Genomic DNA, 24998 nt, shown 5'->3' on the forward strand with positions numbered 1-24998 from the left:
TGTTTAATTTATTAAAGAACGCCATTTATAGCTACAAAAATACAAGTGATGTTTCTCCTCCTCACCAGCAGAGGGCATGCTCTGGGAAATAGAAATTGATCTGAATTCTTGTTATTCTACTTCCTCTGATATATGTTTTCATAGTGTGAAACAACCGAAAAGTGTGAAACAACCGAAAATATATTCTAGGTTCTTCAAAGGAGGCCAGGTCATCTGGCGCAGCACCTCATCACTCTCCTTCATGGTCAAATAGCCCTTACACAGCCTGGAGGTGTGTTTGGGGTCATTGTCCTGTTGAAAAGGTGGTGTGTGTCCAAATTTTTGAAAGGTGTGTCCAAACTTTTGGTCTGTACTGTATATATAAATATATATCATATTTTAATGAGCATTTTACTGACTCTCGACCCACGAGCTCAAAGTTCAAGCTTCGTTCAAATTAATCCTCTACATTGACGAGGATAAAATCTTGAATGTTGTTCTGCAATGTCCTCAAAAACATGTTGAGTGTTGTCAGAAAGACCAGTTTGGGGGACTGGAGGAGTGTGGTCCTGAGTGTTCCTATGGAGACATTGTGGGTCCTTCTCTAATCGTGGACATATACAGAAAATATATGAAGCCTGAAGCCTCACTGAAACTCAGTATCTATTATTATATTGACCCCGACATTTCAAATGTCTTTTCTACTGTGTGCTGTGTTCGTAATGTTTTGTTATTAAATTAAGTGTCATTAAAGCTTATGAATATGGATCCTGAGTCTGCCTCTGAGCCTCCTCGCTTACATTATATCGATGATACATACCAGGGGTGGCCAACCAGTCAGAGCCCAAGAGACACATTTTTTACTGTGTTACCGCAAAGAGCCACATCATACACATGGGCGCACACATGAACATCACCTTTTTTCCATGCGATTTTGAGAGCAAACTTGACACAAATTGTTTACTCAAACGATCTTGCTCTCACTGGGAAACTTTGAGGTATTTTCATCCCACTCACATTCGCGTTTGACGAAAATACCGTATTGACCTCAAGCAAAGCGAACACGCGTATTAAAAAGACACAAATACAAACTTCGGTATGAACGTAAAAACCGCATGAAATCGGGCAAAGAGCTGCATGCGGCCCGGGAGCCCCGGGTTGGCCACCCCGGATATATACAGCTATTCCTTTGTTATTATTCGTTTTTCACTTCAATCTTACATTATGAATTGCATTATAAATCATTGGCTTTATAAAAAAAAGTTTTATTACAATTATTATATATAAATATTGCTTTAAAGACAAAAATACTCGACTCCTTTGCGTCTGCTACATAACATAACGCATTCCTGTTTACTGTCTTCTAACAGACCTGTGGTACTTCACTGTCATCATACTGGATAGGTAAGGAAAGTAAAAGGGTTTATTATAATAAAAACAAACATACATATATGAAAAAAACTACATACATTGCAATAACTTACAAAACGTATCATTTTAATCAAACGCTATCATTTACTGATCGAAAGAGGTTTTTAATCCGTATCAGCTGATCCACACACTCTTTGAGTTTGTCAGCCACCTCATAGACTTTCTGTGCAAGCTGGGTGTTAGAGTTCTTCTTAGTTTTTGGATCATCCTCCTCTAAGAAATAGAAATCCAAATCCTCCAGGATGCCAAAACAATCACTTATGACATCCATGGAGTGTACGTTTTCCATTTCCTGAGCAACTCTGCCTATTTTCGCCAACTGATCACCCATTTCATTTAGCTTGGTGTTATCCTCCTTTCTGAGCTGCTCCATTCCTATATCAATAAACCTGAGGCATGCTAGAATATCTTCTATCTGGGTTTTGTAGCTGTTTATGATTTTCTCCACCTTGTCCTTTAACCAATTGCCTTTCTTTTTTTTGCTGAAGGATGCTGATGCCCCCGTGACTCCTCCTGCAGCAACGATTCCGACGCCGATACCGGTTGCCACCAACGAGGCTCCAAAGGTCAGTGGGGCAAGAGCAAGGCCTGCTGCAATAGTAACACCACCAACCGCACCCGTGGTGCCTCCAGTGAGCTTGGCAAGTCGAGCCTTCTTATTCGACTTGACAAGACTGTTCGCAGTGCAGTGGAGCTCTGTGACATTGTTCAGCAAGTCAGTGCAACGCTGAACTAAAAGCAGCTCATACAGACGCATTGCTGTTTTTACCCTTTGTGCCACAGAGATCAGCGGTCTAAATGGGAGAGAAGACAAACTCCATCAGGTCGTGATTATGTACCCTACTATAATGCAGAGTTCTTTTTTTATTATTAAATAATTACACATACTTTGATTTTGTTTCCTCTTGTTGAGAGCTTTGTAGATTCTCCAACCCTAAAAGAGATCAAACTGGTCTGATTTTTGCCCCATTTACAAATGTCCTTTTCAAAGTCAACAGCCAGCAGCCAGTAAAGGGTTCAACCATTATGCACTGGATGTAAGCAGTATCTCACTCACCTCCTATACTTCTCCACCACTCTAACAAGATATCCAGCTCCTAAAGAAAAGAAAGATGATGCTTTATACCATTTTATAGAATCGAAACCAGTATAAATTTTGATCAGATTTCAACTGGTTTAATTCCACAAACATGGTATGGGAAACTTGTGTTAAAAAAAAAAAATTTTGATGATGAAAACTGAATATTTAAAGACAATCTCAGTAGTGAAGTCCAAAACAAATCATATCTGTTTATATCCCATGGTTCTAGTCAAAAGTAAATGAAGCACCATGGAATACAAAAAATGAAAAGAAATTATCTGGACCTTTCATAGGAATATTATGTAACTGGTACTTCACTTTCATCTGACAGACAAATAAACTGTTTGTATAATTATAGTTCATAAAGTCTAAGTCATTTCTAAGATAGTTTGAAGGAAAAATGAATTAAAAATGCATTAAAAATAAAATCACTGACTTGAAATCAAAAGCTGTCAGCACAGTAAGTTTAAAAACTAAAGAGATCCTTAACTCTATAGAGTCTGATATCAAGTCTAGAAGTGTTTTACCCTTGCAGTGCGGTCTCCGTCCACACTAGATACTTCACTCCATGAGTGGTAAGTAGTAAAACGTCCTTTTCTTGTTAGGCCAGTGGATAATCTTCTCTCTCCACCTTTATGCTGTGTTTTTTGTGCAAATGTTATTCCACACATTATTTTGAACAGAGCATGTAAATACTTTCAGTGCTGCTTTGTTCGTTACCTGTGACAAAACATCGTCAATGCTTTCATAAACATGTTCAGTAGGCCCGGCCGACTGGGACTGGCATAGCACTGATTTTCGTCGAAATGTCAGCCGAGGCGGAACAACAGGACGAGGAGGAGGGGTGGGACAATTCTATGAATGGGTAAGAACAGACAAAATACCGGACAATAGAGTAAATATTTTTGCAGTGTTCATAACATGCTTTAAAACCTAACATCTAATTGAAATAGTGCACATATTGTATGGAATAAAACACACAGGGGCATGCAACAGGAAATTTTGTGGAATGTCCTCAAATCAGATTAGTTCGGATCATTTATGTTACAGAGCCTATACTATATGGTCCAACATTTGTGGACACCGATATGTGGTTCCCTGGAGTGTTGCTACAAAGCTAGAAGCACACGATTCTACAGAATGTCTTTGCCTAAAGTCTTTGTTGCCTAAAGTCTTTGTTGCATTTCAGTTTTACTTCACTGGAACTCAGAGGCCCAAACCTGTTCCAGCATGACATTGCGCCAGTGCGCAAAGCAAGCTCCGTGTAGACATGGTTGCTAAAGTTGGAGTCGAGATCTTTAGTGAATTGCACAGACCCCTGTCCTCAACCTAAATAAACACCTTTGGGATGAACTAGAATGCTGATTTCATATTTCCAATCAGTTTCTTACCTCACTAATGCCCTTCTGGCTGAATAAGCACAAATCCCCATAGCCACGCTCCAAAATCTATAGGAAAGCCTTCCCAGAAGAGATACTTCAGGAAATATAGTCTATAAGCAGCCATTCCCTCAATAGCCTCATTTACAGTAATAAGCACAAAACACACTTTCCTCAGGATAGGGATCTGATTAGGATCTGTTCTCAGGATCTCCTCATGATCTGTTACGTGAACCTAAGATTTTATTTGTCACATATTTGTTAACTTGTAGTGTATTAAAATCCTAGCTGCTCCTCCTTTGACTGCACATATAAATAAACTGAATTTATGAAACTGTGTTATAAGAAACAGAAATAAGAAGTAATAGAATATGATGTTCAGTATGCTACATGTTACATGCAAGCATGATGTGCAATTGTTCCATGTAGTAACAGTACAGAATGTGTAAACATTACAGAATGGAAAGTGATGTCTTTCTTAAGTCTTAGTTTTTCTATTCACTTTTTAGCTGCTGTAGAACAGTATATTAACAGTATAACATCATCTTGGGGAACTATTTTTTCCATAAATTCATACAGAGTAACTGGTTTATCTTGGTCAGGGTCACAGGAGATCTAGGATTCAGGAACGTTCAAGATCATCACAATCACAGGCTCCTACGTGTATGCACATACTTAGTTACACCAAGGAAAAGTTTAGTCAACAATCCATCTAGTTACCTTGAGAACTGGAGGAAATTTACTACAACTTAAAGCTGGGGTCTCTGTTGTTTGAAAGCCAATATTGACATTTGAAATCACCAAAACAAACACTCCCCTAACCCAAATGGGTCCCACCCCTGTATTGATAGCTCCACCCACACATACATACGTAACCCAGGCAACTAATGGAAAGAACTGTGTCTTTATCATAGCTGAAGGGAAGAACAATACGATTGTAGATAAACAAACAAGCAAAAATGACACACAAGCATAATCATGTAAAGGACAAAGGCATATATTAGTTCTGTGTAACAAAGCAAAACCAACGTTACTCACCTATCGAGAAGGAAAAAAGCAACCTGCCGTCCAAAGTAAAGTTTGCCGCATATTCACAGATTCCTGAGCTAAACGCTGTTACTACACAAAACGCGGTTGTAGCTGCATCTCTACATTACTACGATAGAAAAGAGGTGTTATTTGTGTAGTAACAGCGTTTAGCTCAGGAGTTATTGACTCGGGAAACGCCAATCTGTGAATAAGCGCTCTTCCTGCTCCTTCAGTTCTCTCCTACGCTGGAAAGCTGATCCTATATTAACACGGGTCCTACTTCTTTCTTTGTTTTTATCCTCCATGTCAATGTTAAACCACTTTCTGCTAATGCCATACATGTGCACTGAACACTCTCCATATTGACAAGACACGCCCCTTTCTGCTCATTGGCTACGCGTTAGTTTTGATTTTTGTTTTGTTGTCCCGACTCAGTTTTCTGAAGCATTTCTCAAACAACGGAGACCCCACCTTTAATCAATTAACCAACAGAAAGTGTTTAGCATGTACACTAAAGGTTCTACATCCTGACAAAGAAGCAATTAAGAACCTTCAGGAACATCAGTGCTCTGAAACAACAGTGCTACAGAGTTTCCTAAATATTATTCCCTATGGCAATCAATCATCCTCTCCAGCTTACTCTGAGCCTTCTCTCGTTGGAAAGAACATCGGCGTATAACGAACCGTCATCTGTTTCCACATGGTTCCCGTTAGACCAAGATGTTTCCGTATTTTCGATGTCCGTCGTCTCTGCAAGACTGTTTGAATCCTACAAAAAGGTCAACAGATCCACAGAATATGTAACCTAGATGTGAAATGATGCAAATGAGTGAAGAATGCTTTGAGAAAGGCACACCTTTGTCTCTTTGGACTGATAGGTAAATGATCTCGTCAATACTGGAGGTGGTGGCCTGGCAGGAGCTACATCCTACTGACAAAAGTGCATTCAAGTTATAAAAACTTTGTAAAAATTAAAATAGTTCTGTGCTGTGAAACTCAGTACCTTAGCAGGCAACTTGTCAGACAACACATCTATGTATGTAGGAATGTTTTGATCCTCCAGTGATAGATCACACGTTTTAGCTTGTAATTCGTCCGTGTGCCCGAGCCTGGAAAGTCGTAAGGTTCGTAGCTTCGAGGGGTCAGGTGGTGGTGGACGAGCTGGACATTTAGGTTTCTGACTTGCATCCTAAAAGAACACATTTGGTACAACATTTTTGTACAAGAATAAGTGCACATTATACACTGTAAACATTGAGCTACAGTATGAGTCTATTCAATACAGAGAAATTAAAATCAATAAAATACTCACTTGCGACATTCCTTCCTTCCTTCTGAATGTCTCTTTACCCCCTGCTAGTAGCTTCTTTCTGCTAAGTTATCATATATCAAAGAGAAAGTACAGTTTCGGATTTCGTACCTCTGTGTATCTCAGCATATTGCTCACTGCCAGGCTTTCCCAAAAACACATACATATCTTCACATGTGACATTGTAGAACCTGTTTACCAGCCTACATAGCAGACATTGTTCACGCTAAACATGCTAAGGCTGTCAAAACATGCAACCATGCAAACATATTTTAACACACCCTTAGTGTCTTACCTTTATTGTTGTCTCATTTTTTAGGACTTCCTGTTGGTATTTTCCCTTAGGGGAATTAAATCTTTCATCATAAGGGCCTTTCGAGTACTTCATTAGCTTGTGAGCCTCTTGAAAGTTCCAAGGTACCCTAATCAACTTGACATGACTTCATACACAGAACTTCAGAGATACTACAGAGTATTGCAAGCAAGAACACCAACAGTAACTGGGTTTCCTGAAGAAGATACAAGGCTAATCACAAAGCATTACACAAAATAAGCTCCATGAAAAATGATTTGTTGAGTTTGAAGGTGAAGAACTCAAATGTCCTGTACAAAGACCTGATTCTGACTCAATCCCTCTGAACACCTTTGAGATAAACCAAAGCCTGAACACCCCTAGGTTCCTAAATTTCTTGTGTCTGATGATCACAAATCCTCATAGCCACGCTTCAACATCTAGTGGAAAGGATATACAGAGGAGCTTATGATGGGTTTGATGATCAGGTGTTGGATTGTCAGGTGTCAGGGACTGACCCTGATGCCTAGTTACTTCCTATGGAGGGTTTCACTGGTTCTATCTGCATAATCATCCTCTGGTACCTCGGCATTCTTTCTGCTATCTACTGTATTATCATGATTGTAGATGGAAATGCTTTGGATTTTTATTTCCCTTTGTCTAAGTCTATCTATCTAACTAAACTGGAAGAGCAACACATCTGAAACTTCCTGATACTGTGAACTGGGTAAGATTTGAAATGTCCAATCAGCTCGAAGTTATCGTTTCATATTGCTCAAAAGATATAGGGAAATACTTTTCAGAGGGAAATTACTTTCCTGTACCATTCCTCAAAACAATTTGTACCTTTATCCCTCTATTGTAAAGCCGTTTTCCTTAAATCAGTATTTTTAATGGATCGTTACAGAACAAGCACAAAATACACAAAACATGACCATCAACAATTCTATATTTTTCTTTGTAAACATTTTTGATCTGTATATTAATGTTAGATTACACTGTGCATCCACCATGCAAGTCCGTCCATCTATCTATCTATCTATCTATCTATCTATCTATCTATCTATCTATCTATCTATCTATCTATCTATCTATCTATCTATCTAACTACCTACCTGTGTTTACCAACATGTATTACATCCAAAATCTTTATCAACATTATTCTGAACAATTATAAAACATAACCACAGCTTTAAACAAACCATCAAACCTTTATTTGAGGGGAGAAAAAACAAACAAAAAAACCCCACAAACTGAAATCTCTGAAGGTTTCACAAAAATGGAAATACAATTTCTGTTTGTCTGTCCATGTGACTTCTCCAGATATTTTCCTGGAAAGCAAGATTCCTCCTCTACTAGATCATCACACAAGTGTCCACACATAAGTGAGGTTAAAGCTTAGAAAAGTATTCCTCTTGGAACTTTTGGAATTCTGCCTCTGTGAAAATGGATCGTTTTTCTTGTTTCTTGACGGGTTTTTCTGGATGGTACCGAGACTGACGTCCTGCATTCTGCTGCACGATCTGAAGTACAGAGGAGGAGACTATGAGCTTCAATAACAGAAAATGCATTTACTGTATTCAAAGATCTGTTTACTGTTAAACAAAAAAAAGTCTAGACTACAAACTCCAAGATTAAATTTGCACAGAAATGTAGCTTCACCGAGCCTAAAAATGAAACATGTCTGCATACAGTATCATGCAAAAAGTTTTCAAAATTGATCATATTGCAAAGAAAATTGAAATCATATCTGCGGTTGTGTACAAATCCTTTTTATTAGGTGCACTGTTCTAAAAGTTTCTAAGGAAAACAATTATTGCAGGCATTGTTAAGGACCTGCTTTGTTGTCTTGGCAGATGAAATGCTAATTTTTCTTTTATTCTTTAAATAAATAATAATAATAATAATAATAATAATAATAATAATAAAATAAATCACAAAAGCTTTCTGTAACATTAAACTTTTAAAAAAAAAAAAAAAAAAAAAAAAAAAAAAAAGCATACACATTTATGTAACATTAAACCAGGCAAAAAAAAGAAATACATGAATAAATTAAGAACTACATTTTTGAAATAGTGCCTAAAATAAATAACATTAAAAAAATGATGAAAAAATACTGACAAATTACTTAGAATTGTAACTGAGCTGTAAAAACAGATCTGATTAAAAAAAAAAACTGTACATTTACACTGAAACTAAATAGGATATAATATAATTTAATTTGAGCAAATTTGGTCAAGTAAAAAAATCAAACCAATTAACTTACTTTTGTCCAATTATAATTAATCCCAAAATTTCTCATTAAAATTGTATTTTTATTTTCAGAAAGCTTTACTACTGAACACGCTACAGTGCCGAATTGCGACTGTGCTGTGAAAGCCTACAACAATTTAAAATAACGATGCCAAGGAAAAAGAAAATTCAAATACATTCACTTTAAATATATACTTGGCCTCTCTTAGCTAGACTGTATATCCAGTTCATTTCCACAACACAACACCTCTATGTGGTAAAATATTTTTAACATGCAACAGACTGGATGTTTAAGTACCTTCTTGCTACAGCTTTCCTTCATCTTATAGCTGGTTCCCAGGAAGTACTTCAGGTTGTGATCGAGTTGATTTTTCTTCTGCTTTTTTCTGTATTCCTCTACAATGAGAAAACAAGCATACAGATATGTTAAAATTTGCATCGTTTCTGCCTGTAGTGCATGCAAAATGAATTCGATCACTCACCTAGGGCGTTCTTAATCTGTTTGTTTTTGACTGTGGCTTTGTTTTTTCTGGTTGTGTTGTGGGTCTGCAGTCGTCGGACCTGCTTCCTAACACCCTGCTTATTGGTGCTGATCTGATCCATCACTGATGACTTCCTGGGGCTCTTCTTCTTCTTCTTTTTCTGATCCTTGGGCACAACTTCAAAAAAAAAAGAATAAACACACACAATGTTGTGTTGATTTTTATTGTGTTCATTAAATGACTGCCTAAACCATTAATGACAATTATAATCAATATATGAACATGACCACCATTAAAGTGACCAAAGTTCAGAATTCAAGAACTGAATGATCAAAAGCAATACAAACAAATTTTCCTTTCAAAATAAATACATGGAACCGAGTCCATGGATCTACACAAAATCTATGCCATACGAGCAGGAAACATGCCAAATATGATCCTCAAATATACTTGAAGTATTTGAAAAAATTTGAAAAAGTGGAATATTGTTATGTTTCTGAGATCTTGGTGATCCATTAGCTAACTAGGCTAACATCAGTTAGCAAGCTACTAAAGTTCCTGATTATAAAACGCAAGATTTACCTTTAAGATCTGCATTAAGTAGTTCGAGCCCCCTTTTTAACAATGAAATCGACATGGTGTGATATTTAAACTGTTATTAAATGTTATAGGATGTAAATTCTGCAAAATAAAACTGATATTTTGCTAGCGCTACTAGCACTTCCGCAGCATGTGGTTCGTTTGTGTGTCGCACTTTTTAGAGGTCGTCTAAAAACCATGACCGTGGAGAAAGATTCCACATAAGAATGACTGGAGTGCAGTAGATTAGTTTTGTTTTTACTGTTAGCAACTCACTAAAGATTTAATTTGCAAAACAAAATAACAACTGGTTAACACAGATAATAATAAATATTAAATATTTTATGGTCAAAGAGTCATTAAATCTTTGTAACGGCTGGTGATAAATAACTTTTTGGAAACGCATAATAGGCTACGGAGCGAAATTAATCATTAATAAACCTTTTACTGAATAATAACTCCTCTGTGATGTTCACTGATAGACAGTAACTGATTTACATTACTGATTCGATTTTTACATTTAAATTACTGATTCGTTTCTTTACATTTACATTACTGATTCGATTCTTTACATTTAACTAACTGATTCGATTCTTTACATTTACATTACTGATTCGATTCTTTACATTTAACTAACTGATTCGATTCTTTACATTTACATTACTGATTCGATTCTTTACATTTAACTAACTGATTCGATTCTTTACATTTACATTACTGATTCGATTCATTACATTTAAATTACTGATTCGATTTTTTCCTGTAAACCCATTTATAAATGACTCAAAGCGACTGATTTTATTCAATTTCTATATTAGAAATATGTGTGTATTAAAAAACATACTATACTGAGCATGTGTTTATTCTAATAACTATATATCTGCTGATGGAGATGTCATCAAACAAACAATTCTGCAGAAGTTTAAAAGCTATTGGCTGTGATAGCAACTCAAACATTTAAGGACCTTACATTTTACCTTTAGGACTATATATCTGAGAATTTATGATATAGAAGCTTTGCTTAAATGGACCAGCAGGCAATGGTAAGTGGCTTATCAGTGGTAAGATTTAAACTCATGACCTTCCAATAAGTAGGATAATAATAATGCATTGTTGACGTCACCCCCTTTGTCTGGTACTTCACGTCTTAATATGAAATTACTGAGTGTGCTATTGATTACGCCTGTTTTCTCAGATAACCCACGTGCTCTGTAAGCTCGGTGTTTACATAATAATGAAGGATGGGGTCGTATATATAAAAAAAAACTAAAATTACACACGCAATACTATTTCTAAAAGTTTACCTGACATTTTATATTGTGCACGAGAATAAACAAAAATGGCAAAAATCGATTTGGCGTGTCGGGTTAAAAGAGTCTATTCTAATCAAAACGATCCATTTTGAATCATCCAGCACCTGGATTTATATGAGCTTTCAGTTAAGTGACTCTCACTCCTTCGCAATGTCTCTCCAAACTAAAGCGCTGGTCACAGCCAAGTGGTTGTCCCAGGCCATCAAGACGCGCGCGGGTGCCAATGTGCGTGTCCTGGACGCGTCTTGGTACTTACCCAAACTTAAGCGCAATTCCGCGAGCGACTTCAAGAAGAGACACATACCTGGGGCATCATATTTCGACCTGGACCACTGTAGTGACCGAACCTCGCCGCTTGATCACATGCTCCCCTCGGCAGGCGACTTCGCAGAGTATATCTCGCGCCGTGGTATTACCAACGACGCGCACGTAGTGGTGTACGACGCGAGCGAGCAGGGCGCGTTTTCCGCCCCGCGCGTATGGTGGATGTTCCGCGTGTTCGGTCACCACACTGTGTCCGTGCTGGACGGAGGCTTGAAGCGCTGGATGCAGGAAGGATACCCGGTTACGGAGGAGCGCGAGAAGCCGGAGCCCACGGATTACCGGGCCATGCTTGACCGGTCATGGGTGAAAACCTACGAGGACATTTTGGACAATGTCGAGACGAAAGAGTTCCAGTTGGTGGACGCGCGACCTGCGGGGAGATTTAAGGGCAGAGACCCTGAGCCTAGAGACAGTAAGTGTGTGTGAGTGAGACAGAAAACCTGGTGCGCATGCATGTATAAAATTACCGACTGATTCTGCATAACATTATGCAATATTACATGAATATATAATGCAATTTAAATATCACTTCTATGATGTGCATTTTATGTGCATTGCCTGCATTATTTAAATCGAATAATTAGACTTTGAGGAAGTTGTGATTATTGCATTTAATTAAAAACACAGTTAGAATCATGAATCATGAGTGGGTGAAGTTGATTTAGAGATTGTTGGGGAAACATTTGCACATTAATGACAAGCTATTATATGTCTCTTCTGTCTGTATGTAATGGGCATGTGGTAGCCTAGTGGTTAGGGTGTTGGGCTACCAATCGGAAGGTTGTGAGTTCATTCCCAGGTCCACCAAGCTTCCACTGTTGGGCCCCTGAGCAAGGCCCTTAACCCTCAATTGTATAAAAATGAGATAATACAAGTCTCCGTGTGCCAAATGCTGGAAATGTAAATGCATGTCAGATCACATCAAACATCGCCTTCTGATCTTTAGTAGTAGTTGTGCTGAACTACACAAAAAATAAATGCCTTATCGGACAGTGAGTTAATGAAAAACATCTGCTTTATCTTTTATTGTGCAATGGTGATCTGCTTGTAGTGCTTGCGACACTTGTCTGAACACACTGCATACGTGCTATCACACACTGTCCCACAGAGTCTGGGGTTCATATGTAGCAAACCTCTGGAATGCTGTTGTCTGATTAACTTTGGATTTCTAGTATAATGAAAGCCAAACTACTCTGAAACAGAGACTTTTCTGTTATTTTTTTTAACAATCTTGATTTAGATTAGATTAGTTTGAATAAACTGATTAAATATAAATTAAAAGTCTTCTAGAAACTTTGGACATTACTGTAAGTGGTGACATAATCTCTTTCCTTTTGCTTTTGTATGTGTGTATGTCAGACACTGAACCTGGCCACATCCCCGGTTCCATCAACATACCTTTTACATCTCTGTTGGCACCCTCTGGCCTTTTTCTTCCTCCGGAGCAGCTGAGGGAACTGTTTCAGCAGGCTGGTGTTGATCTGCAGCGCCCACTCTGTGTCACATGTGGCTCAGCAGTGACGGCGTGTCATGTCGCCCTGGCGGCCCATGTATGTGGGCAGCCAAATGTAAGCATATATGATGGCGGTTGGTCTGAGTTCTATACACGTGCTGCACCCGAGGACGTCATCTCCGAGGGACGAGGAAAGCACTGGTGATAAGAGAGAAAATGGAGAGCAAGATGGCAACGCACAAAAACCTCATTAACTCTATTTTTTAACATAAACTCAAAATCTGAATTACAGAAATATCTTGTATTACAGAAATATCTTCATATTGGTTTTAATATGCCCTTGTCCTCACACAAATTTGTCTTAAAGAAGAAAGTACACAGAAGGTTTAATTTTTCACAAACACTTACCCTTGTTACTAAAAGCAACATGTTTGACATGGGAAATCTGTCATCTTACTTTAAATATTGTATTTACTATATTTACAGTAATCTCTATAGAATTACAGCACTATCCTGTGAAAATTTACCTCAGACCAGGGTTGTATAACAGAGCTAATATTTTGCAAACACTCACTCTTTGTGACCAAAAACCTTATAAAAGGATAGGATGGTAAACTAGGCAAGGTACTGGATAGTAACTAGTTAACATTGTTATTGTGCTTTTTGTATCCATGCTTCAATATAATGGAGATTTTACTGAGACACTATCTTCATGTTAATATTGTCTTTCTAATCAGACATGATGCTAAACTAAGTGTTCTGATGAGCTAATTAGCTAGCTAGCATTTTAATTATTATTTTTATTATTATAATTATTCCAATGAACTGAATAATCAGTGTTCAGTCTTGCTTAATCTTCTTCTTCTTCTCCTTCTTTTTCTTCTTCTTCTCCTTCTTCTCTCTCTCTCTCTCTCATTAATTATTTTTCATTTCCTATGTGATTTAAAACCTTTTGTTATTAAATAATTAACCGCAAACGCAAACCATGCACTCTCAAGCTGTATTAATTAAGCAGTATATTTATAATTCTCATGTTACTTTCAATCTGAATACAAACCATTTCTAAAGAAAGCACACTAGTGTTTTTTTTTTTTATACAGAGTAACTTTTTAGATTAGATTAATTCAGAATAACTTTTTAGATTAGATTAATTTAGATTAAGTTTGATTCTTTTCATTCATTTTCTACCGCTTATCCGAACTACCTCGGATACACCCTGGATGGAGTGCCAACCCATCGCAGGGCACACACACACTCTCATTCACTCACACACTCACACACTACAGACAATTTTCCAGAGATGCCATTCAACCTACCATGCATGTCTTTGGACTGGGGGAGGAAACCGGAGTACCCGGAGGAAACCCCCGAGGCACGGGGAGAACATGCAAACTCCACACACACAAGGCAGAGGTGGGAATCAAACCCCCAACCCTGGAGGTGTGAGGCGAACGTGCTAACCACTAAGCCACTAAGCCACCATGCCCCCTGATTCTTTTCAAATTTCTTTTATTTAATTCACACTACAACCACCTACTAAAAAACTGTCTTTCTCTGTTATGTTGTCATTCAAATTTCAAGACTAGTTTCCCATATAAAACACTTTCCAAATGTCTGTTGGTGTGACATGAAAATTTATTGTCATTGTAAAATGATTTTGTTATAGTAAATAATTTCATCAGTTTATATTTAAAAGAAAATGCCTTAATTTACTAATATAATATTTCAACATCCAATATAATTATGATTTACTGAACAAAATAATGGTAGATGCAATATACCTTAAATGTATAAATAATATTTTAATTATTATATATACAAACTATGTAATAAAAATTAAATAATAAATATTGTTATTGATTACAAAAAAAATATTATACAGTGCAATAACCAAGTGCTCCACTAGGGCAGAGCAGTTTACCACAGTTTTATATAATAAACCCACAAACCTAATAAATTGACCTATGAACATATAGATATATATATGATATATAAAAGATATATAAATATGTAAACTGGAAACACCCTAATGATTATTTTCATTTCATATCTTTAATTTTTTCATATGTTGACACAAGTGAGGTTTCAGTATTAGTGAGTCAATTTGCATTGTCTTATTTTCGGGCATTTATATTACACTGACAAAACCTTTCAAAATATAACAACAGTGAGAAATCAGAACGTTTTTGCTAACCAATAGCTATGGGTGGCTAGCTAGGAAGCTTAGCACACAGGTTCAGAAAGTTTCAAAGCATTGGAGCCTATTGCTTATACTGTACTTTAAGTGAAATGTGATGGGAAATGAATGCAATCAGATGAGATTTTTTTAATAAGGTGTGAAAAATTAAAGCCAAAAATGTAACATCTGGCAACTTGTGGCAACAAGACACAAAAAAACAATTGAATATGAACATTTTGACCATTAAATAAAAATAGTTGATGATATTACACTTTAATCCAGGAATAACTTTTTGGTGTCTCTTGTACACGTGACATTTAAGTGAATTCTCAAAGTGAATAGACTTTAAGTCTGATTTTCCATAAAATATTAAATAAAATATCACTATTCTTGGTCATGACAAATACATGATTTCTTGTAGACAAAACATAATAATAATAATAATAATAATAATAATAATAATAATAATAATAATAATAATAATAATAATATTTTGTGGCCACCTCAGAGTGTCACAAGATGGAGGGTGAGACGCTTGCAAATTCAGGTAGAGCACTTTTATTAAACAATTAGCAAACACACCAAAATACTAGGTACAGCTCAGGGAGAGACACATAGGGCATGTTATTCGCAAACAGTATACTTGTTACTTGTTTATATATATATATATATACACAAGTAAGGTCAAACCAGATAAGTAATCATGTAGATAAAAGCTTGGTGTCATTAGAGCACGGAGTAAGCAGAGTGTATAGCAGTGTAGGAATGAGTAAGTGTCTCTTACAAAGCAAGACTGTTATTGTGTGTGATTGGAAACAGGTGAGTTTTAATAAAATTCCCCTGACTGATTCAGACAGAGTATATGTGTGTGTGTGTGTGTGTGTGTGTGTGTGTGTGTGTGTGTGTGTGTGTGTGTGTGTGTGTGTGTGTGTGTGTGTGTGTGTGTGTTACTATCTAAAAGAATCAGGGATTTTGGATTCTACAGTAATTTAAGTGTAACCGTTGCTCCACTTGTATTGTCTCTGTGTATGTGACTGTTTCTAACAAGCTGTTTCCTGAAATGAGACTTCCTCTTACTTCCTGAAAAGGAAACAAACTACAGATAAGTATCTGAACAATGGAAAGGCAAAGTGAGCTAAGGGGAGTTTTTGAGGCTGTATTAAAAAAGAAGGTTTCTGTGGTTTTAGTGATGCAGTATTACTAGTTTGTCTGTATCACAGGATGTAGTCTGACACACACTGCACACAGTAAAAGTTTATTGTAGATTTAAAGACTTTTAAAGATCTTTCGCTCAGATATCATATTTTCTCCCTTTATGAGGAAGTTTTCTACTAACAAGGTTCCTTTTTTTTTAACGCATGCCTTCTCAGAATAACATGTTTACTTAATTTGTGAAACAAACATCTCAGCATCTCAGTGCAAGCATTACTCACGATATTGCAGGAAAACCCAGAGTGAGGTGACGACTCATTGGAGGGAAACTAAACCTTTTACTGTTATTTCTTCCTGCTGAATAGTCATCTTGAGCTCACACTTTACAGAGTAGTAAACAAGGTTTCTGAGGAAACAGAACTTTTTTATCAGCTGTGTATGTAAAATGGGTAAAGCCGTGGTTTTGTGGGTGAAGATTCACTCTTTAAGATGTCACTGATGTCAAAGAGGCAACCAGAAAAGCGAATCATAGTATGTCCATTAAGTGGAAATGAGAAATAACGTATGTATGTATGTACGGTTGGATGTATAGTTGGATGAATGGGTTGACCGATACAGAGACTAATGGAATGTAGGTAGGGACCAGAAATGTGAGATCATTAATGTGTCTATTGTTGTCTATTGGTGAATTTGGATGCATGGGTGGGTAGTAGGTAGGTAGGTAGGTATTGGACTCCAATTGAATGGATTGGGATAGAAGGATGCTAGATCTACAGATGGATAGATGGATGGGTGAATGAATGGATGTATGTATTGATTGATGCTTGGATAATGGATAGAAGTAGGTATTGCTTCTTAATTGATTGTCTGGGTAGATGAATGGATGGATGGCTGCATAAATACTAAAAACAAAAACACAATTTTGACAATAAAGAAAATATTGACAATGGTCTCTCCATTAAAAAAATAGCACTTTATAGACTTCATAAACAATTAAAATTTCATGATGATATGGTTGCATAGCAGCGCAGCACAAATACATATATGTACTGTACACATGTGCACACATCACAATATACCACAAATGTCTGTGTCACACACATATATGCAATCATTGTCTTTAGAGTCCCATAATACTGAAGCTCATTTAAATGACAAACAGACTGAATAAGCATTGGCAGTGATATTTAGGTGATGGAAAGTGTGAGTGACTTTTCATTAAACATTAAGGCTGTCGGTGTTTAGGGTCCCACAATGACATAAGCATTGACATGACATTACACATAAATAAAAAAAAATACTGTTAAATTCCAGTCCATCAAGAACATAATATAATAACCCTGAAAATAGTAGTTGCCATTAACAATACTGTAAATAATTTATATCAAATAGTAAAGTGTAATATTGTTGCTATATAACAGCTTCATTTAGATACATAAATAGTACTGAGATAGATATAGCTGATCCACATCTCTGTTTCGCTAACTGGACAAGCCGCTGTGGTAAACAAGCGGCTGCAAGCCAAGACACTGGTGTCCAGAATTTTCAGCATTAGTTTTACACTGATGTGACACAGCTAATATAGCTAACAAATAGTGACTTTCTCACTCAAAATAAATGTCAAACCAAAGTGATGTTCAGTATGCAAAGTGATGTAACGTTTCAGTATGTTTTGAGACAAGGTTTGACTTTGTGATCTTTTTTTTTAAACATCTGACAACCTGGGAAACCATTCATATGGTCAAATTGTGACACTTAGAATTATAAGTTTAGTGCTCTTCTCTGTTTTGATGATGTGATGGTGTACTGTCATTGCAGAGACTTTGGCTTTATGAATTTAATATTTCACCAAATATTTCCTCTGAAGGTAGGTTTGATCTTAAACAGATCACGGGTAGGTAAGGTACTGTTCCTGCAGCATTACAGAAATTTGAGAACATTGCTCATCATCAACATTGCTCATAATGACCATACAGTTATGCAAATTATGACATAATATGTTTATATATTATGTTTATCATATTAAGTTTATAAAATGTTTTTTTCATCACACGTCCCTGAGTCCCTGTCATCTTTGCTGGGTTAAGTGATCACTTGTACCACCTTATCAACCTTGAACCTTCTTAACAGGCATATAGTCATCACTAGAGGGCTCCAGTATCCCAGAGCAATCCATGATGCCACAATTTCCCAACAAAATGTTTTTGGAGATCTCCGGAGGCAGGTTTGGGAAGGTTTGGTTATTCCAAGGGTTCAATGTCAGGCCAGGTGGGATTCCAAAATGAGGGACTCCTATCAGCTGGGGCACTGGGCACAGTAAGTTGCAGCTAATGGGCAGATTGTTGTCCACCACGGGTGGGCTGGGTAGTCCTTCACTTCCAGACTCCTCCTGGCTTTCTTGCTCACTAGAGCTGCCGGCGAACCCTGAGTCCGGGCTCTGGATTTCCAACCGCAGCTTCTGCAGCTGCTTGTAGGTGGAGGAGGTTTCCAAAGGCGAGCTCATGGTGATCTCATTCAATTCAGTGTCATTGCTATTATCATGAGTGGCTGGCAGATTCTCTTGCACACTGCCACCTCCTTCCGGTCCATACGGGCAATCTGCCGAACATGGCTCCAGCTGATCTTCTATGCCACTTTTTGAGCTCTGGGACAGGAAATAAATGGAGTTGGAGAAACTGGAGGAGTCCTTTATTTTGCCATCTTGTTCCATCTTATTGTATAGCATATCAGTGTTGCAGACTTTGTAGATTGTCACAGGTGAGATGCACTCTGAATCAGTCTTGATACACAGATCATTCACAGTAGGACCCAGCCATGACTGAGAAAGAAGAGAAGGTCACAAGATTAACTTTATAGTTTGGTAAGCCTTCCTTCACACTACCTGAAGGAAAAATCAACCCTACATTGCTATTAGTAATTATCTTAATTGTGTAGTGGATTTTTTTCAGCTTGACCTTACCTTAAATTCACCTCCATGGTCTGAGAAAAGCTCTCCAAAATATTTTGCAGGCGTGGGTACATAATGACATTTGATTATCCTGTAAAAACACCATCTGTTTGCATTAGTCACTTGTCTATAGCAGAAATACTGTGTACACAATGCTATTAGGCATCTTGAAATAACTACACTATAGAGGAATGACATAGAATATGCACATTTCATTTTATATAGCTTAATGTTTTTTCCTTTTATGTTATGTTCTTACAGGATAGAATAGTAAATACGGAGGCTACCACTTACCTCTTGTGACGCTGGAGGCAGAAGAAAGCCAGTAAAATGACTGCAACTGCTATAATTATTCCAAGGCTGGTTAAAATATTGAAGAAACCCAGTATCGTAGGCTTTTCTGTCAAAAGAACAGAGAAGACATTGTACATGAATTGTACAGTATATAGCAGGGCATTAAATACTAAGTTTTTGAAGGTGTTAATTCATTTCTATAAGAGCACATTCTTGAATATGGTAACAGCTTATATGATAATTCTTAAATTAAGTTAAATTAAAAACTATGCTGGTCTTTTTAGAAATGGAAATACATCATTGTTGATGTGGTGAAGCTTAAAGAGGTTTATGTAAAATATTTGGAGGAAGTCTACAGCATCTGAACTTTACACAGAACTTTACATTATGTGGTTTGTCAGGAACATGACAAGTTGCACTTATTCTGCTAACTTATTTCAAAAAAGACAAAGAAATGACTGTGTAAAGATTGTAATTCTGATGTGACTGTGGAAATTGTAAATATTAGTAAAACCATAGTTTTTTTCTATCGTTAAAGGAGGAATAAAATTGTTTGACATGTCCTGTTATAAGAAAACAGCCATCACTGACACGTAATGGCCTGACCCCTTCACAGTCTGGATTATTATCTTATAATAGCATGCTTCCTCATGTTTTATTCCTTACTAATAGTACTCTCAATGATGTCTGACTATGAAGAATTATATTGAAATGAGCATAAACAGTGAGTTCTCCAAGAATTCAGTGCTTACCATGTGGAGGCTTTAAACCGACAGTGGATTTCCACTCAGTGAATGGACTCCAATCACTCCAGATTTGTGCATTATTGGCAGGAACAGACCGAACCCTGACCACATACTTCTTCCCTAAGATTAGGCTGTCTTCTGGTAACTCACAGTGCTCCACTTCTGTAGATGCCACCTGGCTCTTCTATACATGCAGAAAGAAATATGCGTTGAAAAAAAGCAGATTTATGCATATAACATCTTTTCGTATAGGGTAAAAGTACAGTTACTTTTAACCTATAATAATAAATAGAGCTGTAGACAGAAAGAAAACGAGTGAGACAAAGATGTCTCACCTCCCAGATGTTCTCAAGCAAACCCCACTGCACCTCATACACCACTTTCCTGACAAATTCAGATTTAGGAGAGCCGCACTGCCAAGTGACATTCGCACCTTCTACAAGTGGACTCGTCGGAGGATACAGTTTAACTATAAAACAAACACACACACACACACACACACACACACACACACACACACACACACACACACACACACACACACACACACACACACACACACACACACACACACACACACAGTTTAGTTATGCCTTCTCAGAGCTGCGTAATAATGCATAGCATAGCATACACTGTGTGCAAAAGTTTTCCTGGGAGGGAAAAATGCTTAACAAACCTTTAAATTTTTTTAAATAATTAATTAATTTATTTTTTAAAAAACAAAATGAAAAGTTAAAAACAGAATATATGCCAAGTAAGGTAATCCAAAGTGAAGTTTTCTAGATTAAAAGACACACATTCAAGTCTATTTAATCACCGTAAAATACAGTATCTTACCATTACTTGGTGGGTGAAATAACTTAATTGCTTCCACTGGTTCAAGCATATTTTCACACCACACATACAGCTCGACGAATGGGGACCCCATAATCAAAGACTGGAATCAGATTAGCAAATAATTATTCTAGAACTTAATAATACATGCTAATAGTAATAAAAAATACATTCAGCAGCAAGAAATGCTATACTCAGAAGGTCAGTGAGCAGAAACAAGAACATTTTATTTCATAGCTATAAAAGGAGGTAAAATGATATCACAAATTATTCTTAGAGTATTACAGCAGTGCAGTGGTGTAGTCTAGTTTTTTTGTAGTGAGTATATTGTGATCCCCCCCCCCCTCCCAGCCTCATACGCACCCATCCTAGAGCGACACCCCATAGGCACCACCAGACTCACTAATGCATAAAATATGCATCTACATGTAATTTAGAGCATTATTAAAGACTGCTTATGTGTTATCAACATTCCAATTTATTATAAGCAACAAAAGACAATCAGCTGATAAAACCTGTGCTCCAGGTCCCATATTCATATAACATTTAAGGCTAAATGTAGCTCTTAAAGGTATAGTTCACCCAAAAATGAAAATTGTGTTATTTCCTCACCCTTAATTTGTTCCAAAACTGTATGAGTTTCTTTCTTCTGTTTAACACAACACATGATATTTTGAAAAATAACACAATTTTCATTTTTGGGTGAACTTTACCTTTAAGAGCTACATTTAGCCTTAAATGTTATATGCATATGGGACCTGGAGCTCAGGTTTTATCAGCTGTCAATTTTCAATGTACATTTAAAAGTGAACAATAAACATTTGTTCAGTTTTATCAACAACACTCTTTCATTGCAGAATATGTACTCGGGCTGTGGGTGAAATGTCACCCGAAGCTGCTGTACCTTTAGGCGCAGGCTTCCCAAAACACTCAGAGTGTAGTTTGAGTCTGTTTTCGTTTCATATCTTCTTTTACATTAGTTAGTTAATTTCAAATTTGCGCCAAAAAACACCACCAAGCAACTCATTTTCCTCCTCGTTAGATGACATCAGATCAGGTCACAGGCCACGGAAGCCACAATGGTCCAAAAATGTTATTGATTCACAATCGCAACCACAGTCTGTGTTCGCAACACAGACGGGATGAATTTATGAATGAACGTTCTGTCACAAAACGATATTGTTACGTATCCTCACGATTTTTAAGTGGGTATACGGAAATCCTTGGCCTTTCCTAGTGGGTACACGGCGTATACCTGTGTATCACGTAGACTACACCACTGCAGCAGTGATGACTACAAGCTTTCACATACACAAGCTCACAGATGCTTAGGATTGGCTAGTTGGTTATTGCTTGATTGACAGTAGAGAGATACTATGCCATCTTTGTCAAATCTTTGGGATTCAATTTAAGACACAGTCTTCTAGCAATTTAAACCATTTAAAGAAATGAATTTGTCTAGTGTATATGAAATGATTTTTAAACACACTGCAAATTAATTTGGTACCTTTTTTGAAAATGTAAGAGTCCCTTCACGTAATTGCGGCTGTTGCTGAGGCCTCAGGTCACTTTGGGGAGTTTGAAGAACTGAACTGAAACTGAAATGCAAACACAAAGTTTTAATGAATATTTATTCGACAATTAATTAATTGCTGCCAAATTGATGTGGTGTAAAAGGAGTAAAATATCTTAAGATGCATCGTTCTTGGAAAATATTCAGCTACATTTCATAACATTATCTTGTCACTTAATACTTAACAGTAATAAATTAAACTGATAAAGATTTTAGGCTTTGTGTCATTTCTAACCCAATCCACAAAACATTTAAGAACAATTCTTAATTTAAATACAATTCTCAAATAGAATGAGTCTATGTATTAATTCGAGTGATCATCAAGTTTAATCAAGGCTTTAAAAAGAAATAGCTGAATTCTATCATTTATGCATATGAATAAGTTCTGATCTGAAAGACACACTCTTTAAAGCAATGACACAATATAGAAAAGAAAATGTTCTTTATATAGAAATCATTGTTAAGGCTTTGTTAAAAAAACACTATACATTTACTGCAACCAAATAAATGCATCTCTAGTATTGATAACAGCTAAACTTCTTCTTATTGAAGTGATTCTATCACTTCAATTTTCATTATATCACAAATTGAATTGATCTTTTCTAAAATGTCATTCATAAATGCCATTTCTAAATATCTCACAGCATTAACTTTATAAAGATATAATTCCAAAAAGTAATGGCACAGATTTTACTTTATGCATTCTTTGTACATTAGAATGATTGTGAATGATAGAATGTTTTAATATTAAAGATACAAGTACAGAACCTCAGGGATTTTATATAGAACCCCGAGGAACCTTTTTTAAGAGTGAAAAGCCTAGTTGTAAAGATGAGTGACTTAAAACCAAAGCTACTGTATGGGTTGTGTCATGTACTGTATTAATAAAAAATAATACATTACTCATTGAATATGCTTTTCAGGGAGCAGTTAGTGGTTGGTGTTATGTGAAATCTGTCTTCCACCAGTGAAGTGTTCCAGGTACAGTTAATGACATTTATGCCATCAGTGTAGCATTTCAGATCTACAAACAAACACACACACACACACACACACACACACACACACACACACACACACACACACACACAAAAAAAAAACAATATTGCTGCTGATAGATGAACTAAAATGGGTCACAACCTGGAATAAACATTCATAAACTGACATTTTAAGATATGATCTATAATACTGTTATTATAAGTTTTATATATAACTTTCCTTAACTGCAATATGTATGGCATGGCTGAGAAACACACTTTTTTTGTTTGCATCTCAACCACAAGGATACAAAATTAGAAAGTAAAATAGATTACATACTTTAAAGTTTTTTTTAAAGCTTAAGTGAAAATATGTGCTTTAGGTACAGAAACATGTTTGGCTATTCATTGTCTGTGGTATATTGAGGGCTGTCAAAACTCCTCATCAGGGTCTCATTGACTCATCGGGTGAAAACTAGGAAACTAATCTGTACTAAAAAATATAAACATAACTTCTATCTATCAAGATCTAAACAGAGAACAGCTGAACACAATGAAAGAACCAGGGTGGACAAAGGATAAGGAAGCAAAACTCATACACATCATAACATGAGCACAAACTGAGCAAACAAAATGTCTTTAGTCTCAAATGATAATGCTACAGATAATAATGACTGCTGTGAAGATTCATTCAGCACTCTTTCACTTACTTTCACTGCCCTTGCTTGAAGGTATAAGTGACATCGTTGAGAGCATCAGGATCTGGCCAATCAGCATCTTTGTCTTCATTCTGGAGGTATTCTGCAGGTAAATCACCTAAGCCAGAAAAGTGAGTAGTATGATTGAGTTTTTTATGTCATGTATGCAGTATGCATTAGAGAGAATTTAAGAAGATACACTAGGCCTCTACGGCTTTACTCTTCTTACTCTTCTACGGACCCTAGTTTGTTCAGGCTAGCTGTCATCATCGTCTTTGTTAAGTGGTACAGAACAAACAAATTACAGCCCAATGTCCAAGTCCAAATCCAATCACATGTCCCTTTACATATTTACTTACCTATGAACTTGCACACTTATACACTTATTGCCCCTTGTAATATGAATCCCTTCCATGCCACAATGATTCACTTTTGATTCTGTTTGCCAAGTTTGTACAACCTCTTTGAGTGGAAAACTGTCTGAACCACAATGAGCAAAAATAAACCACAAAAAAAAAAAAAAAAAAACGCCCACCAACCAAGTAGGAGTGCAGTGAAAATGTCATGGCATATCTTTCTCTGTCTGGGACTCCTGCTACACAAAAAGACGACCTATGCTTTTGATTAAGGTTTTGTTTCCATAGAATGATGGCCTGAACTTTGTCTTATGGTAATAAGATTTAAACGTCATAAC

General features: G+C 36.7%; 4 protein-coding genes across 12 annotated transcripts in view; 1 reads left to right on the plus strand and 3 right to left on the minus strand.

The window, feature by feature from the left end:
• Nucleotides 1–1388: 1388 nt before the first annotated feature.
• On the minus strand, nt 1389–7552 carry LOC113634490. The gene is made up of 10 exons (XM_027133490.2): nt 6504–7552; nt 6212–6272; nt 5903–6088; nt 5756–5827; nt 5540–5668; nt 3212–3346; nt 3019–3129; nt 2468–2507; nt 2299–2344; nt 1389–2204 (listed from the first exon to the last, which is right to left on the minus strand). Exons 2-10 carry the CDS (start codon nt 6218–6220, stop codon nt 1481–1483), a joined length of 1452 nt encoding a protein of 483 aa, XP_026989291.1. The 5' UTR covers nt 6221–6272; nt 6504–7552; the 3' UTR covers nt 1389–1480.
• Nucleotides 7553–7691: 139 nt separating this feature from the next.
• Nucleotides 7692–10005, minus strand: rps19bp1 (ribosomal protein S19 binding protein 1). The gene is made up of 4 exons (XM_027133523.2): nt 9818–10005; nt 9236–9412; nt 9052–9149; nt 7692–8023 (listed from the first exon to the last, which is right to left on the minus strand). The coding sequence occupies exons 1-4, from the start codon at nt 9870–9872 to the stop codon at nt 7892–7894; spliced, it is 462 nt and encodes a 153-aa protein (XP_026989324.1). The 5' UTR covers nt 9873–10005; the 3' UTR covers nt 7692–7891.
• A 1012-nt stretch (nt 10006–11017) lies between these two features.
• On the plus strand, nt 11018–14021 carry LOC113634497 (3-mercaptopyruvate sulfurtransferase-like). Its single transcript, XM_027133507.2, has 2 exons — nt 11018–11863; nt 12811–14021. Exons 1-2 carry the CDS (start codon nt 11242–11244, stop codon nt 13107–13109), a joined length of 921 nt encoding a protein of 306 aa, XP_026989308.2. The 5' UTR covers nt 11018–11241; the 3' UTR covers nt 13110–14021.
• A 3166-nt stretch (nt 14022–17187) lies between these two features.
• Nucleotides 17188–24998, minus strand: part of LOC113634485 (interleukin-2 receptor subunit beta) — a 19055-nt gene continuing 11244 nt past the window's right edge. For 8 of the 9 annotated variants that reach the window (XM_027133480.2, XM_047813900.1, XM_047813899.1 and 5 more), the window contains 9 exons: nt 24317–24422; nt 23533–23653; nt 22564–22654; nt 21060–21159; nt 20558–20691; nt 20229–20406; nt 19477–19582; nt 19195–19273; nt 17188–19053 (listed from right to left, as the gene is read on the minus strand). In XM_027133480.2, coding sequence (XP_026989281.2) covers nt 18343–19053; nt 19195–19273; nt 19477–19582; nt 20229–20406; nt 20558–20691; nt 21060–21159; nt 22564–22654; nt 23533–23653; nt 24317–24422 — 1626 coding nt within the window. In that variant the 3' untranslated portion in view covers nt 17188–18342. Of the gene's footprint in view, nt 19054–19194; nt 19274–19476; nt 19583–20228; nt 20407–20557; nt 20692–21059; nt 21160–22563; nt 22655–23532; nt 23654–24316; nt 24423–24663 lie in introns of all 9 variants that reach the window. The other variant, XM_047813903.1, reaches the window with a different exon arrangement.

This window comes from Tachysurus fulvidraco, chromosome 5 (assembly GCF_022655615.1).
Source record: "Tachysurus fulvidraco isolate hzauxx_2018 chromosome 5, HZAU_PFXX_2.0, whole genome shotgun sequence".
Lineage (NCBI taxonomy): Eukaryota > Metazoa > Chordata > Actinopteri > Siluriformes > Bagridae > Tachysurus > Tachysurus fulvidraco.

What these genes read in the sequence shown, in the direction of transcription:
- LOC113634490 (XM_027133490.2), bottom strand. An exon ending in ATCAGTCCAAAGAGACAAAG is followed by an intron (nt 5,669 to 5,755) that starts GTGTGCCTTTCT and finishes ACCTTTTTGTAG; the next exon opens with GATTCAAACAGTCTTGCAGA. An exon ending in ACGGAGACCGCACTGCAAGG is followed by an intron (nt 2,508 to 3,018) that starts GTAAAACACTTC and finishes TCTTTTCTTTAG; the next exon opens with GAGCTGGATATCTTGTTAGA.
- rps19bp1 (XM_027133523.2), bottom strand. Translation starts at nt 9,872, where the DNA reads ATGTCGATTTCATTGTTAAAAAGGGGGCTCGAACTACTTAATGCAGAT. An exon ending in ACTTAATGCAGATCTTAAAG is followed by an intron (nt 9,413 to 9,817) that starts GTAAATCTTGCG and finishes TTTTTTTTGAAG; the next exon opens with TTGTGCCCAAGGATCAGAAA. An exon ending in AGGAAAGCTGTAGCAAGAAG is followed by an intron (nt 8,024 to 9,051) that starts GTACTTAAACAT and finishes TCTGTACTTCAG; the next exon opens with ATCGTGCAGCAGAATGCAGG.
- LOC113634497 (XM_027133507.2), top strand. Translation starts at nt 11,242, where the DNA reads ATGAGCTTTCAGTTAAGTGACTCTCACTCCTTCGCAATGTCTCTCCAA. An exon ending in AGACCCTGAGCCTAGAGACA is followed by an intron (nt 11,864 to 12,810) that starts GTAAGTGTGTGT and finishes TGTGTATGTCAG; the next exon opens with ACACTGAACCTGGCCACATC.